The 14,234-nt window shown below is 41.1% G+C and overlaps 1 protein-coding gene across 1 annotated transcript in view; it reads right to left on the bottom strand.

Moving 5' to 3' along the window:
* Positions 1-14,234, bottom strand: part of brsk2a (BR serine/threonine kinase 2a) — a gene marked incomplete at both ends in the record, with an annotated part of 440,510 nt that overhangs the window by 31,424 nt on the left and 394,852 nt on the right. Inside the window, one exon of the mRNA XM_080736976.1 lies at positions 12,672-12,737. Within this exon, the coding sequence (XP_080593102.1) occupies positions 12,672-12,737 (66 nt within the window). The remainder of the gene's footprint in view (positions 1-12,671; positions 12,738-14,234) is intronic.

The following is a 14,234-nucleotide window of genomic DNA, read 5'->3' as shown; positions in this document are numbered from 1 at the left end:
GAAAAAAAGATTTTTATTATCGCGAGAACAATGGCTTCCACTTTAAAATTGCAACTTTTCAGGAATAGAAAGCCTGCAGTTTCTATAAGCTGGATTGGCAATCGATGATGTCACAAGACTATGGGTTTCTGACCTGCCCACAGCCCTCCTCTGAAAAAGAAAAAAAAAAAAAAAGAAAGAAAAGCTATTTTTGAGTGAGGATCAATTATATGGACATAGGTTGAAAAGTGGTGGAGTGCCCCTTTAAGTACAGTGAGTAAACGTACTTAGTTACTTTACACCACTGGTACAGTATCTGCACATGCCAGGGATAAACACATGCCAATGGTGCATGGTGGAAAGGCATGCCAAGACGCAGTGTCCTGCGGCCATCAGAGGCATATTGTTTCCAGGCGCGGTGCATCTGCTAGTGCCACAGAGCAGGCGTTCTATAAGGGTCAGAGTTGGGATCCGTTACTCCAAAAAGTAGTGCACTACATATTACATATTACCTCTGAAAAAAGTAGTGCCTTACACTACTTCATTACTTCCTGGAGAAAGTAACTCGTTACACTACTCGTTACACTACTTTTGCGTTACTCCATAAAAAAGCCTGAGATGCATTGCCAACATATATTAGATGTATTAAATATTTATTATATATTATTATAATATCTAATACAATACAGTTATGTTGTTCAATGAAGTGAGCAGGGCTCACTGGTGGTCATTTGAATGAGTCTAATAATAATAATAATATTAATAATACGAAGTTATAATAATTAATCAAAATTATAATAATTAAATTATTTCTGAGCCCCTGTGGCCTTATTTAGCTCACATATGAGTTTATTCATTTATTTATGGACATACATGGTTTCCACCTGACATTATAGCCTATAGTTCTGTATCCATATGTCAGTCAGTTTAAGCAGATTTCATTCCATTTGGCTCCTATGAATTTTCCAGTCCAGGGGTGGACATGACCTGGCGGAGATTCTCCCCCCACAGAGCGCAGCAGGTCATATAGTAATTATTATAATTTGTATTAGTAAGTAGGTAGTTCTGTAGTCAAATACAGCTGGGGGGCTTATTACCCCAGGGGGGGCCTATTCCCCCACTCTACCCTACTGTAGCAGGCGAAAGTGATGGAACTACAATGAGATGACTCCGTGTGCAGCAGAAGCACTAAAACAATGTCAAACTAATTCTAGCAGCGGAAAACTTCCCATTTGCTTAAAAAAGCAACATGCAGCGATGGTTTTGCATAAGGAATTATTAATTGTCCGTCATCATCAGCTCATGTCAGAGTCTCAGAGCAAAGGTGAGGTGCTCTTTTTCCCTCTCTCTCTCAGCCTACCGTACATTTCCAGTAGGCTAATTCATTCTTGTGGCTCGCTGGATATTTAATACTCACTATTTGGGGGTTTTAATGTATCTTGTCACGTGTAGGATATTAATCTAGGCTGTGATTCAAACGTCGGCTTTGCGCACCTCGTGATGCGCTGCCGTGCCACTCTTTTTTTCTCTTTTCTCTCTCTCTCTCCCTTTCTCTCATGGGCAAAAGGTAACTCATTTCTTTGCTTGATATTATAAATATCCGTATTTGGGGGGTTTGCTGTTTTTAGTCCCTTGTATTAATCTATATGCGATGGTTATCAAATGTCGGGTGGCTGCTGGCTGCGGCTTGATTGCCACAGTGTCACCGTGACCTGCTGCTGTGCTGACAATCAAATGTGTTATCAAATGTGTTTGATTACCTCTTCTTTGGTTAGTTATTTTAGATAAATGGCAGTTCCAATGTTTTAAAAGACAAGTGATGATGTTTACAATCGGTTCCTGCTGAAGGCAGAAGCAGAAACTGCAGGCACGAAAGTAGCGAGTAGCGAGTAACGCGACCAGGCAGTATTTGTAGTGTTATTATTATTTCGGAGGAGTAGTACCGTTACACTACTCGTTACCGAAAAAAGTAGTATTATTACAGTAACGCGTTACTTTGTAACGCGTTACACCCAACTCTGATAAGGGTAATGTTACAGATGGTTGTTCTGTACAGTAATGGGCTGTCAGCGAGCGGCAGGGGGATCGCTGTTGACGAGTCTTTTATTTATCCCATTTAGAACGGGGTACACATTATTGTGTATCATTATTTTATGCTTTAACCATTGAAAAATAGCAGATTGAAGAATAGCGCTTGTAGATCTGCTGTTTTTTGAAAAATCGTGAAAATTTGAATTTTTACCTGATTCTATAAGTGTCTTTTGAATCCTGCTAAGACTTTTTGAAAAACCTATGTTTCTATGTCAGCAATAATGGCTGGCCATCGTCAAAGAAAAGGTCCTTTTCACTTGAACTGGTGCTCTACTATGTCAGTGGTTCTCAAACCTTTTCATGTGAAGGACCCCCAAAATGATATGTATTTGGCCACGGACCCCCATCTCAAAATATTTAGTTCCCTCCCCCCCCCCCCCCCCCCCCCCCCCCCCGCAGAAGCCAAATTTGAGTTACAAACGTTCGCTTTGAAAATAAATATTATTCAAAGATTTGCACACATTTTCACGACTTTTTCAAAAATAGCAGATCTACAAGCTCGCAGCGCGGCACCGAGTGAGCTTGTATATCTGCTATTTTTCACTGGTTAAAGCATTCAATAATTCTAGGCTTAAATGGGTTATAGTGAACAGCACACAGCTAACCAATCATTTATCAAATGCAAATAGAGAAAGAATCCACGCGAGTACATTCAAAATAGGGAGATGAGAAACTGGAGCCAGCCAGCTAGTCAGTCTGCACAAAGTGTGCATATGTGCTTGCGTGTGTGCGATTGCGTGCGCTTGTTTTGTCTGTGCGTGCGTGTGACTGTGCAGTGGTGGAAAAAGTACTTTACTTAAGTAAAAGTATCAATACTGCAATATAGAAATGCTCTGTTAGGGTGCCCTCACACCAAAATACCTTTGAGAGTGGAATCCGCGTTCCGCCAATGCATTTCAATGATAAGGGAGCGTTTTTTGCAGAAATCCTCTGCTGGCATGAAACCGCTTCACTCTCATTGAAATGCATTGGCGGAACGCGGATTCCGCTCACATAGGTATTTTGGTGTGTGGGCACCCTTACAAGTAAAAGTCTGGAATTCAAAATGTCCTTGAGTAAAAGTATGAAAGTGTTGGCATCAAAATGTACTTAAAGTACCAAAAGTAAAAGTACAACATATTTGAAAATAGACGATCTACAAGCTCACAATGCGTCGCGATGCAACGCTTGTAGATCTGTTATTTTGAAATAGCCATGGTATAAAGTAGTGCTAAAATGGTTCATGTATTTTTCATATTATAATATATATCTGCAAAGTAACTAGTGACTAAAAAAGTTTTCAAATAAATGTAGTGGAGTAAAAGTACAATATTTGGATCCCAGATGTAGTGGAGTAGAAGAATTGGAAATTAGAAATACTCAAGTAAAGTACAAATATATCACTTACTTAGTACCTAAGCAAATGTACTTAGTTACTTTACACTGCTTCAAGGGCGTTTGTGTCCGCCGTGTGAGTCTATCCATTCTGCTTTGTCTATTATCCATTAGTCCTTGAGCTAACTTTTCCCATAAGCCTATTTTGGAATGGGGCCCCCTTTCTTTCCCCCACAGTGTGACCAATGGATGTGTCTGAGGCCCATCCAAGGCCCCTGTGGGGCCTCCGATGCCGCTCTGTGGGGGGTGGACCATTTACAAGAGGCTTTGGGGTGGGCAGAGGGCATGGAATCATATGAAACAGAATGTACCCTCTCCAGAGTCAAAAGACAGGGGCGGGGGGGAGTTGGGGGCATAAACACTGTTGTTGGAAGCGAAAAAACAATTTGTTATTCTATGACAGGGAAGTGGAGACATGACGCAATGCCCCCAAATAGCTCAATGCCCCATCTCCCACAGCATGTAACTACAATTCCAAGTTCTTGTCAATGTGGGGGGGGGTCCCCAGTTAAAAAAATAAGTATATGTTCCCAACTCAAATGCATGAAATGGTGGGACATCAGAGAACTAAGAACATGTGGGAAATCCTAATTTAGGTCCCCAGTTGCCCAGGTGCCCAGATGTCTCCACCCCTAAGTGCCCACTCCTCTAGGGGGACTGCCCACACGTCCAAAAGCCCACATGTCCCTATTGCCCAGATGTCCAGGTGCCCACTCGTCCAGATGCCCAGTCATAATACAAGTATGGTGTCCAGATGCCCCTAGTGCCCCCCTGTCCCACTAGTAATCGTAATTTCTCCCCATTATTGTCTGTTTTGAGTTGTTATTAATAATTAGAAATGAATGTTTCCTGCATTTTTGGATGAGTGGGGAACATATAACCTTTTTTAAGTTGAGCGGGGAACATAAAACCTTTTTTTGTTTGGGTAAGTGGGGAACATAGAACCTGGGGAACATAGGGGGACCTTTTTTGGGTGAGTGGGGAACATAGAACCTTTTTTGTGGGGGTAAATGGGGAACATATAACCTTTTTTTGTGGGGGTAAATGGGGAACATAGAACCTGGGGAACATAGGTACAGTCCCGAAAAGGCTGAGAACCACCGATGTAGGAGAACATTTTCAGGAACTTTCAGACATTTTGAGTGTTCAAAAGTAGCAAATGAACTATGAAGTGTAACTCTGTTACTCTGTTACTTCCTACAGTCCTCCCTCCTGCATTGACAACTCCTGTGTGTGCAAGCGTTATTGATACTTTCCGTTCAGCCCCTCAAAAAAACTTTAACACGGTTAAACGGTTTTAAAGATCCCTTCAGATCTCAAATTGAATTCAAACACAAAGGTCGTTTCATTTTGTGCGTATCTGAGTCTTTGTAGATGAATCATGTTTTAATGATTACCCTCTCAACGCCCGACTTATTAAGACCACAACAGTCTCATATCCCAGTGAAAAGAAACAGCAGGAAGCAAGTAGAGCAGAACTCTACACAGCAGAGGGGGAGGAGGGGGAGGAGGGTCCATTGATATTCTCCTCTTTCACACGGCAGAGGTTTTCCATATTTCATTTACATATCATTAACTTTTCTCTCATTTTCTCCTGGCACTTCGTTAGGATTGGGAAATTAAATCATTTAGAACGGGTACACGTTATTGTGTATCATTATTTTATGCTTTAACTATTGAAAAATAGCAGATATACAAGCTCACTGCGAGCTTGTAGATCTGCTATTTTTGAAAAATTTTGAAAATTAGAATTTTGACCCGATTCTATAAGTGTCTTTTGAATCCTTCTAAGATTTTTTGAAAAACCCTATGTTTCTGTGTCAGCAATCTGGCTGGCCATCGTCAAAGAAAAGGTCCTTTTCACTTCAACTGGAGCTCAGTTAGTCTGTTCTTGAGAGACTAGTATGTCAGTGGTTCTCAAACTTTTTCATGTGAAGGACCCCCAACATTATATTTATTTGGCCACAGACCCCCATCTCAAAATATTTAGTTCCAGGGACCCCCCAGAAGCAAAATTTGAGTTACAAACGTTCGCTTAAAAAATACATTATATTCAAAGATTTGCACACATTTTCACGACTTTTTCAAAAATAGCAGATCTACAAGCTCGCAGTGCGGCACTCGGTGCCGCGCTGCAAGCTTGTATATCTGCTATTTTTCACTGGTTGAAGCATTCAATAATTCTAGGCCTAAATGGGTTAAATCATGGCGTTCTCTCTTCTTCTCCCTCGCTGTGATTTTAACGTTTTTTAAAACATCTTTTCAGACGTTTCTGGAGCATAATAAAAGGATACAAGAAGGGGATTCAATATGCGTATAAAAGGCTGTCTTCATGTGAACGACGTCTCTGTCGGATGGAAACCTCGTATGTCCAAAACTGACATTTTTCAGGATTCAAATTCAAAAGTATGAAAAGCAGCAGATCTACAATCGAAATGTGATGCTTTGCACTGCTGTTTCGTGCTTGCAGATCTGCTACTTTTGATACTTTTGTGTGACAGTGTAGTATGATCAAAAACAGTGGTTCTCAACCTGTGGGGGGTCCCCAGATGATTAACTTAATGTGCAACATTGTTTTCTCACTCCAAAGTCAACCATCCAACATAAGGTTTAAGTGAGGGTAAATTGCTCAATATTAGACACAGAAATTGTGAAAATTGTTGTGAGCATGTAGATCTGCTATTTTCACAATAGAACCGTGTTATAAAAAAATCCTCAGCTCTTAGTGCTTGTCAGGGTGGGGGGTCCCCAGTTAAAATATGATTATTTAGGGCGTCGTGGCCTGAAAAGGTTGAGAACCACTGATCAATAAGGGCGTTTAGTTACAAAAAGTGAGCGGTGCTCACTTCGCATTGTATCATATACACGACACACAAGCATATCTCCTTGTATGGGCCGTTCTGTCCATGACGTTGGTCATTTCCATACATGGAGTTCCATGCTCATGCGGACACTCATACATACACACAAAGCCAGACGTAGGAGCGGTTAGCACCGCTCAAAGAACACTATCGGTCAGAATATGGAGATAAGAGGTTTCTGTCCGACAGCGATGATAATCTGCATTGGCCTCAGCTTCCTTCCGCGGGGGCAAAGAAAAACATGCTAAATCAAATAAAAATAAAAAAGTAATAATGAAAATATGCTGATCTACAAGCTCACAACGTTGAGTTTTGGTCAATTCATAATGTATTAAAATAATAATTATTATTAAAAAAGAAATTGCGAAAATAGCAGATCTGGTAGATGGTGGTAGATCTAATTTCACAATTAAATAAAGCTTTAGGTGTCCCAGGGAGACACCAAATGTTTGGGGAAAAGTTTGGGAAACACCGGTCGAGACGGCATGGTTTTTTAGTTTAGTAATTTTAGATAAAGCCTAAAAGTCTCTCTCTCTCTCTTGCAGCAGCAGCAGCATTCATGCTGTGGAGATCAGTCATGTCAAAATAGACGTTTCAAAGGCAGCCTTCTATCTGACACACACTATGATGTAAAGTCCTCTGATGTGTTTGATGTGCTGTCGGCTAAAGTTTGCTGCCAGCGCAGAGATATGGTTTGTCTCAAGAGAAACTCACTGCCAAACGTTTGGGCACCATGTGTATATTATCGTCCGATACTCAAGTCTATACAGAGTAGACACGCAAGTGCATAGGGGCGTCACACCAAATTCTGGGCCCTGGGTACAAGGATTCACTGCGGGCCCCCCATGAATGTTAACTATTGAAAAATAGCAGATATACAAGCTCACAGAGCTTGTAGATCTGCTATTTTTGAAAAATCGTGAAAATGTGTGCAAGAAACCTATGTCAAGGACCCCCAAGATGATATGTATTTGGCCAGGGACCCCGATCTCAAAATATTTAGTTCCAGGGACCCCCCAGAAGCAAAATTTGAGTTACAAATGTTCACTTAAAAAATACATTTATTCAAAGATTTGCGCACATTTTCACGACTTTTAAAAAATAGCAGATCTACAAGCTCGCAGCGCGGCACTCGGTGCCGCGCTGTGAGCTTGTATATCTGCTATTTTTCAATAGCTAAAGTTACTAGGGCCCCTCCACCTTGGGCCCTAGTAACTCAGTCCCACTTCCCTACCCCTTGTGACGCCCCTGTACACGCACGCAATCGAAGGATATCTCGGTCTCGGACGGGTGGTCCAAAACGGTTCCTTTTCAGGGTTCAGATTCAAAAGTAGCAGATTGCGCTTCAAGCTTGAGGATCTGCTACTTTCGTGATCAAGGCTATTGATTTACACAAACAGAAATAAGCACGAAAAGTAAAAATATGGAGATTAGGGATGTGACGATACGCGATATTATCGTTTATCAGGATAAAAAACATTCACGATAATCGTATCGTGGAGATTTGATTTATCGTGATATCGTCCTCCGTCATGCACTGGGATCAATTCAGCTTTTATTTGCCGAGCTGCATATCTGGCACCACTTAAACCCTCTATAATTGGTAAAAGGTACCTATAATATACGTACTTGATACAGTCTTTTTTTCAATCTCTATCAAATGTCTTTGCCAAAAAATAGCCGATCGATAGTAGATCTGCTTTTTTTTGGCAAATGTTCCGCCCCAGGATAACGGATTTAGATTATCGCGATAATATCGTAAATCTCGATTTATTTTGTCACAATAATAATCGTGATATGACATTTTCATATCGTCCCATCCCTAATGGAGATAGGAGGTTTCTGCCTTACATCGACTGATAAAAGGCTGAAAATATCAACACATGCAAACTATTCTATAGATTCATCATTTCAGTTGTCAACATAAAATGTATCCCCTCCATCGGCCTGCTAGGTGCTAGAGATGCTACTGTGGTGGCGCAGGGGAGGGAGGGGTGAATAGATGTACCTCCTGAGAGATTGGGATGATGCATGGGAGCGTTTCCGTGATGACTGATGCCAGGTTAGAAGGCAAACCTATTCAATATGCCACCGCCATTGAGTTAGGACGTTCCTATTGAGGTCTATAATAGTAAAGGGCCCTTCAGGTCCCACTTTTATTCTCTGTTTAAAAATACATTTAGAGTGGAGCCCAAGCCCTTCTCAGCCAGTGGGTCAGGGCCACGGTGGGCCACGAGGGCATTGCGTGTGGGCCCCCAAAATGTATTGGCAAAACCGTTACAATTTTAATTAACTCTTTCTTAAACATTAAGAAAATAATACCTCTGTGCCAACTGAGTGCCTAAGATTTTATTTAGCTTTTTACCCCCTTTTCTCCACAATTTCTTGCCTGCCAAACCACAACTTCCACCCCTCAATTCTCGCATGGCCCTCTTCTAGCGCCACCATGAGGCCGATTCTTGCAAAACACATCTTTGGACACAGCTCCTACAATTTTTGCCCTAAAATCACGCAAATCGGTACACAGTATGTCTAGACTCATGTCATCAACATGGATGTGTCCCATTTAGCGCCACTAGTACTAGTAAACTAGTACTTAATTGGCCGTGGTCGACCGTGGTCCTCTCTTTTTTCCCCCTCCACAACAAATCGTTTAGTAGTCTGCTATTGTCTGAACATATCTGTAGTCTGCTATTGTCTGCTATATTTTTGGGCGAACGGCCCCCCCCTGAACAGCAACGCTAGGGTTCAGGTGGTGGAGGTGCTGCTGGAGGGGGAGGAAAAGTTTCAAAACTCACGCAATCTTTCCATAAAAAGAGAGATAAAACTGTGATTGCCTGAGGGGATGATGAGGTAGCAGGGAGAAGGTGATGAAAACAGGAAAATGAATAAACCAAAAGTGAACCGACGGAGGCCCGGCAGGACCTTAAGGAGGAGTTTAAGGAGAAGAGCTGAGAGGTGAAGGGAGCTCTGGAAGATGCAAAAGAAATGAAATGCCGCTTGAAGAAGGCTGAAATAAATCATAACAAAATGAGTCTCCAATGGTTAATTACACTCTCTCTTTCTCTCTCTCTCTCTGTATACAGAAGTGGAAAAAGTACTCACATGTTGTACTTAAGTAAAAGTATCAATACTGCACTGTAGATGTACTCGGTTACAAGTAAAAGTCCAGAATTCAAAATGTACTTGAGTAAAAGTACAAAAGTATTGGCATCAAAATGTACTTAAAGTACTAAAAGTAAAAGTACAAAATGTTTGAAAATAGCAGATCTACAAGCTCACAACGCGCCACAATGCGACGCGTAAAGTGGTTTATGTATGTTTGTTTTAACATATTATAATTTATATCAGCAAAGTAACTAGTAACTATAGTTTTCAAATAAATGTAGTGGAGTAAAAGTACAACATTTGGATCCCAGATGTAGTCTAGTAGAAGTAAAAGTATTGGAATTTGGAAATATTCAAGTAAAGTACAAATACCTCAAAATTGTACTTAAGTACATTACTTTAGTTACTTTACACCACTGTATGTACTCTGTACATAATTTAGAGACCACAGGGGGATTCCCATATAAATGAGGTATCTATCTATCTATCTATCTATCTATGCCCCTCAGTGCCTTTTATAACATGCCTATTTTAAATGAAGCCTCAGTCAGCTTGACACAAAACAAGTGATGATCACATAGTGAATACGAGCACTGCCGCAACGACTGCAGATTAGAATCCAGATCAACCAAATGTAATGGTACCCGGCCTTGATGATGTAGCGCATGAACGTAATGCAATAAGGTTGAGTCGATTGGCTGCACCGAAACAAATACTTGGCATTATAAAAGAAAACAATACAAACAACAGATGTATGAGCAGAGGTGATATGATTTACTTTTTTTTTTTTTTTTTACTAAATAAGGCTATGTTCATGTGATCAACCCATTAAGCTCACAGATTGTAGATCTGCTAAACACGGATCATGTACTGGCTTCTGAAATAAGATCAGGAAATTGATTTGATTACAACTACTGCTGATGTGGCTTTGGGCACAACTTAGTAGATTGTTTAGAAGGAAGAAATGTATTGGGTCAGAGAAAGTGGGGCACAGTATGGGAGCTGATTGCTCCAATATATTCTGAATATTAATAAAAAGATTATTGTGCTAACTGTGGAGTAGCGAAGTTCAAAATAGCACGACAGAACTCATTCTTAACTCTTAAGGGACTGAAATGCGACATTACTGTACTCTAAATCTCAGCGTGATAATTTACAGTGCATAGCGTCTCTGTCGGGTGGAAACCTCATACCGGTATGTACAAAACTGTTACTTTTCAGGATTCAAATACAAACAGAGCAAAAGTAGCAGATCTACAAGCTCAAAACGCATCGATTCGCGCCACTTTTCGAGCTTGTGGATCTGCTACTTTTGATGCTTTTGTGTGATACTGTACTATGATCAAAAACACACAAAAAGTTAAAATATGGAGATAAGAGGTTTCTGCCCGACAGCGACGGTAGGATGAAAGGGTTGAAGCCGCAGCAGTTGTAGAACTGTCTTCTGACTAATTGGTGGACAACTGTACAGTGGTGATACAAGTACTCAAATGTTTTACTTAATTAAAGGTAGCAATACCACAATATAAAAAAGACTCTGCTACAAGTAAAGGGCCTGTGTTTGAGTAAAAGTACAAAAGTATTGGCATCAAAATATGCTTAAAGTACAAAAAAAAAATCTTGGGAAATCTTGGCAGGTGAAAGTATGGCAGAGATAGAGCGTGCCAAAGTTTTTCATAGTCAGGGAATATTATCAGAAGACCTGTAAAGCTGGGAATACATTCCTTACCAAACGATTTCTTCACCAATGTGTTTGTAAAAGTGTCTAGTAACATACCTAACAAAGATTGAAATTCAAAATCCCTAGGAGAATCTTTGACAGCTAGGGTAACTTTGGGTCTCATTCACTTACTATACACTATACTATAAAGGAAAAAAATGACTCCCGTGCAAAACAAATGCTTGCAATGGATTCAGAATAATTAAAAACACCTAGTTAGACCCCTCATATCCCACTTAAAGCAGATCTTGTGGGAGTTATCTTTTCCTTTATAGTATAGTGTATCTAAGTGAATGAGACCCAAAGTTACCCTAGCTGTCAAATATTCTCCTAGGGATTTTGAATTTCAAACTTTGTTCGATATGTTACTAGACACCTTTACGAACACATTGGTTACGAAGAAATTGTTTGGTAAGGAATTTATTCCCAGGTTTTATTAAAGGGGGCGTGACACCGGCCGAAATTTAACATTATGATACAGTAAGTCACGTGGTGTTTCTTCAAACGGTCTGAAAAGGAGGCGGGGCCGTATCAGTTAGTAGTGAATGTATACTTCGTCCGTTGTGCGGTGCCTCGCAATGTATACTTCGTCCGTCCTGCCGTGCCGCGCACCAACGTGATGTTGTTAGCGTGTAGCAGCGCCGCACCGTAAGGCTATTTTGGAGAGCTATTGTGTGTGTACACACACACACAGGCTACACACACAGAGTGTATGAGCCACGGACCTCAGTCCTCCGAGACAGCAGGACATATGTCTGCTAAAAGGGCTCAAAGCTGCCGAGGAGAAGGAGATCGCTGGACGCTCGTTCTCCATCTTTCCCAGTGGGATCCATAATCACGCGTCCCGGTCAGGTCCTCCAGTCAGGTTTAGCGGAAGACACAGCAGGGTATGGCCGTCAAAACCGTCCCTTAGACGGGGAGAAGCGTGTTGACCCTCGTAACGAATCTCTGACACCTTTTTTTGAAGAAGACATGTACTTTTTTACCATTTTATAGCGAATGGTGTATAATTTTTACCCCTAGAACTGATAGTTTTAAAGTTGGTTTAGAAAGTCGGAAACATGCCTCGGACAGCTTTTTTTGGGGCAGTTTCAAAAGATAATGATATGGATACTCGACTCCGCGAGTCTCCGCCCCTCCCCCCATATTAGCCCAATCAAATTAATGTATTGCCGTTACTGTACAGAAAGTACTACTTTCAGTACAGTAACTACAATAAATTAATTTGATTGGGTAATTTAACATGGGGGTACATGACATCATTAAAAAAATTGGCTAATTTGATAGCCATAATTAGCTGTTTTGGCCATGTCACGCCCACTTTAATATCCCCTGACAATCAGAGGGAAAAAAAGTAAATTATAAATATAAAGTGACAATAACATTAACTAGAATTGCTAGAGAGATGGAGCTCACTGATCACTTCATTGCAGGTTTCTTATGTATGTGCATGGGGTACATATTTGATTAAATCTGTCTTTTCCTTGACATGTGGTTTGGCTGCATGTGGGGGGTGGGGGTGGGGGGGAGATGAATACCTTTCTCCTTTGCTGCATTTTGTGTTGCCGTCAGGAATATCCAAGGCTTTACTGTAAACTGATTTACTATGGTGAGACAAGAGACACAGTGAAGCACAGAGTCAGTGTGTTCAGTTTGAGTGTGTGCGTGTGTGCCTGTGTGTGTGTGCGTGGACTGCACAGTGTGCAACACGCTAATTGGAAACTGTGTTTGATCCAGTGGTGGAAAAAGTAAGCAATTTACCCCGAGTGAGAGGACATTATGCTCTGATAATGTCCTGTGTGAGGGGGTGATCGGACGAGGCGAAGCCGAGTCCGATAACACCCTCACACAGGACATTATCAGAGCATAATGTCCGACCCCGAGTGGTAAATAGCTTTTCTACCACTTTTTTCCGTATACATGAAAGAAAACACATAGTTGTAACTTGCAAGGATATTAAGTTACAATCATTATTGCCTATAAAACTTCCGCGACGACAGCAAATAGTTCCACAAACAACATCTTCTACTCACCACCAGATGACGCCAACTCCATGCAGAGAAAGATGTCTAGCATACAGCTAAGCTAACGTCAGTTAGAAGGACCGTTCCGGCCGTAAATAGAGGCTGTTGGCTTCCAGAAAGGCATAGGTTCAGAGAAAAGGGGCTTTAAAGTTGGCGGATTGCATTGGATCCAAATAAATCGGCGACGTCGTACGCACGTTAGTAAACATAGGACCGCTACGACCGTCATATGTTGGTTGGGGGAAAGGTGTTCCGACTACCTCCTGAAGTCCCCGGATGTACACTGAGGCGCATTGATCTCGTCCTCAAACAACTGCGGCGGTTGTTCTGCCATAACCTCCGGAATTTAGCCAATCAGAATCCAGTATTTGAACATGTGACTAGAAAAAGTGGTAGAAGTACTCACATTCTTTATTTACCGTAAGTAAAAGTATAAAAGTAAAGTAATACTGCAAAGTCCCCAAGTTTTCAAATGTATAAAAAATCTTTTGAAAATAGCAGATCGACAAGCTCATAATGCATTTCATCGCGACTCCTTGTGAGCTTGTACATAGTCTATTTTCAAATGGCCGAAATGTAGGCTATATATAGGGGAGAAGTGGTTAATGTATGTTTTGTGATAATAATCAAGATCTACAAAAGTAACTAGTAAATAAAGTTTTCAAATAATTGGAGTGGACTAAAAGTACAATATTTGCCTCTGAGTACGAATACCTCGCAATTGTACTGAAGTAAAGTACTTTAGAAAACGTACTTAGTTACTTTACACCATTTAATTGGTTTAATCCCAGATGCAAAGCTCTGTGTGTGGTTCTCAACATGGATTCCAGGGACTCTCTAGGTTCTGTACAAATGGAACCAAATGGTCCATTTGGTCCCCAGTTAAAATATGATAATTTGGGGGGTCACGGCCTGAAAAGGTTGAGAACCACTGCCCCGTGTGGTCACTGGTGTCATAGCACAGTGGTTCTCAACCTTTTCAGGCCGCGACCCCAACAACTGGCGACCCACCCTGACGAGCACTAAGAGTTGAGGCATTACATTTTGTATAACACGGTTCTATTGTGAAAATAGCAG

The sequence above is a fragment of the Nannobrachium achirus genome, assembly GCF_963921795.1.
Source record: "Nannobrachium achirus genome assembly, chromosome: 11".
In the NCBI taxonomy this organism is placed as follows: domain Eukaryota; kingdom Metazoa; phylum Chordata; class Actinopteri; order Myctophiformes; family Myctophidae; genus Nannobrachium; species Nannobrachium achirus.
Note: the sequence above shows the minus strand (reverse complement) of the source record. Positions and strands in the feature narration are given on the sequence as shown.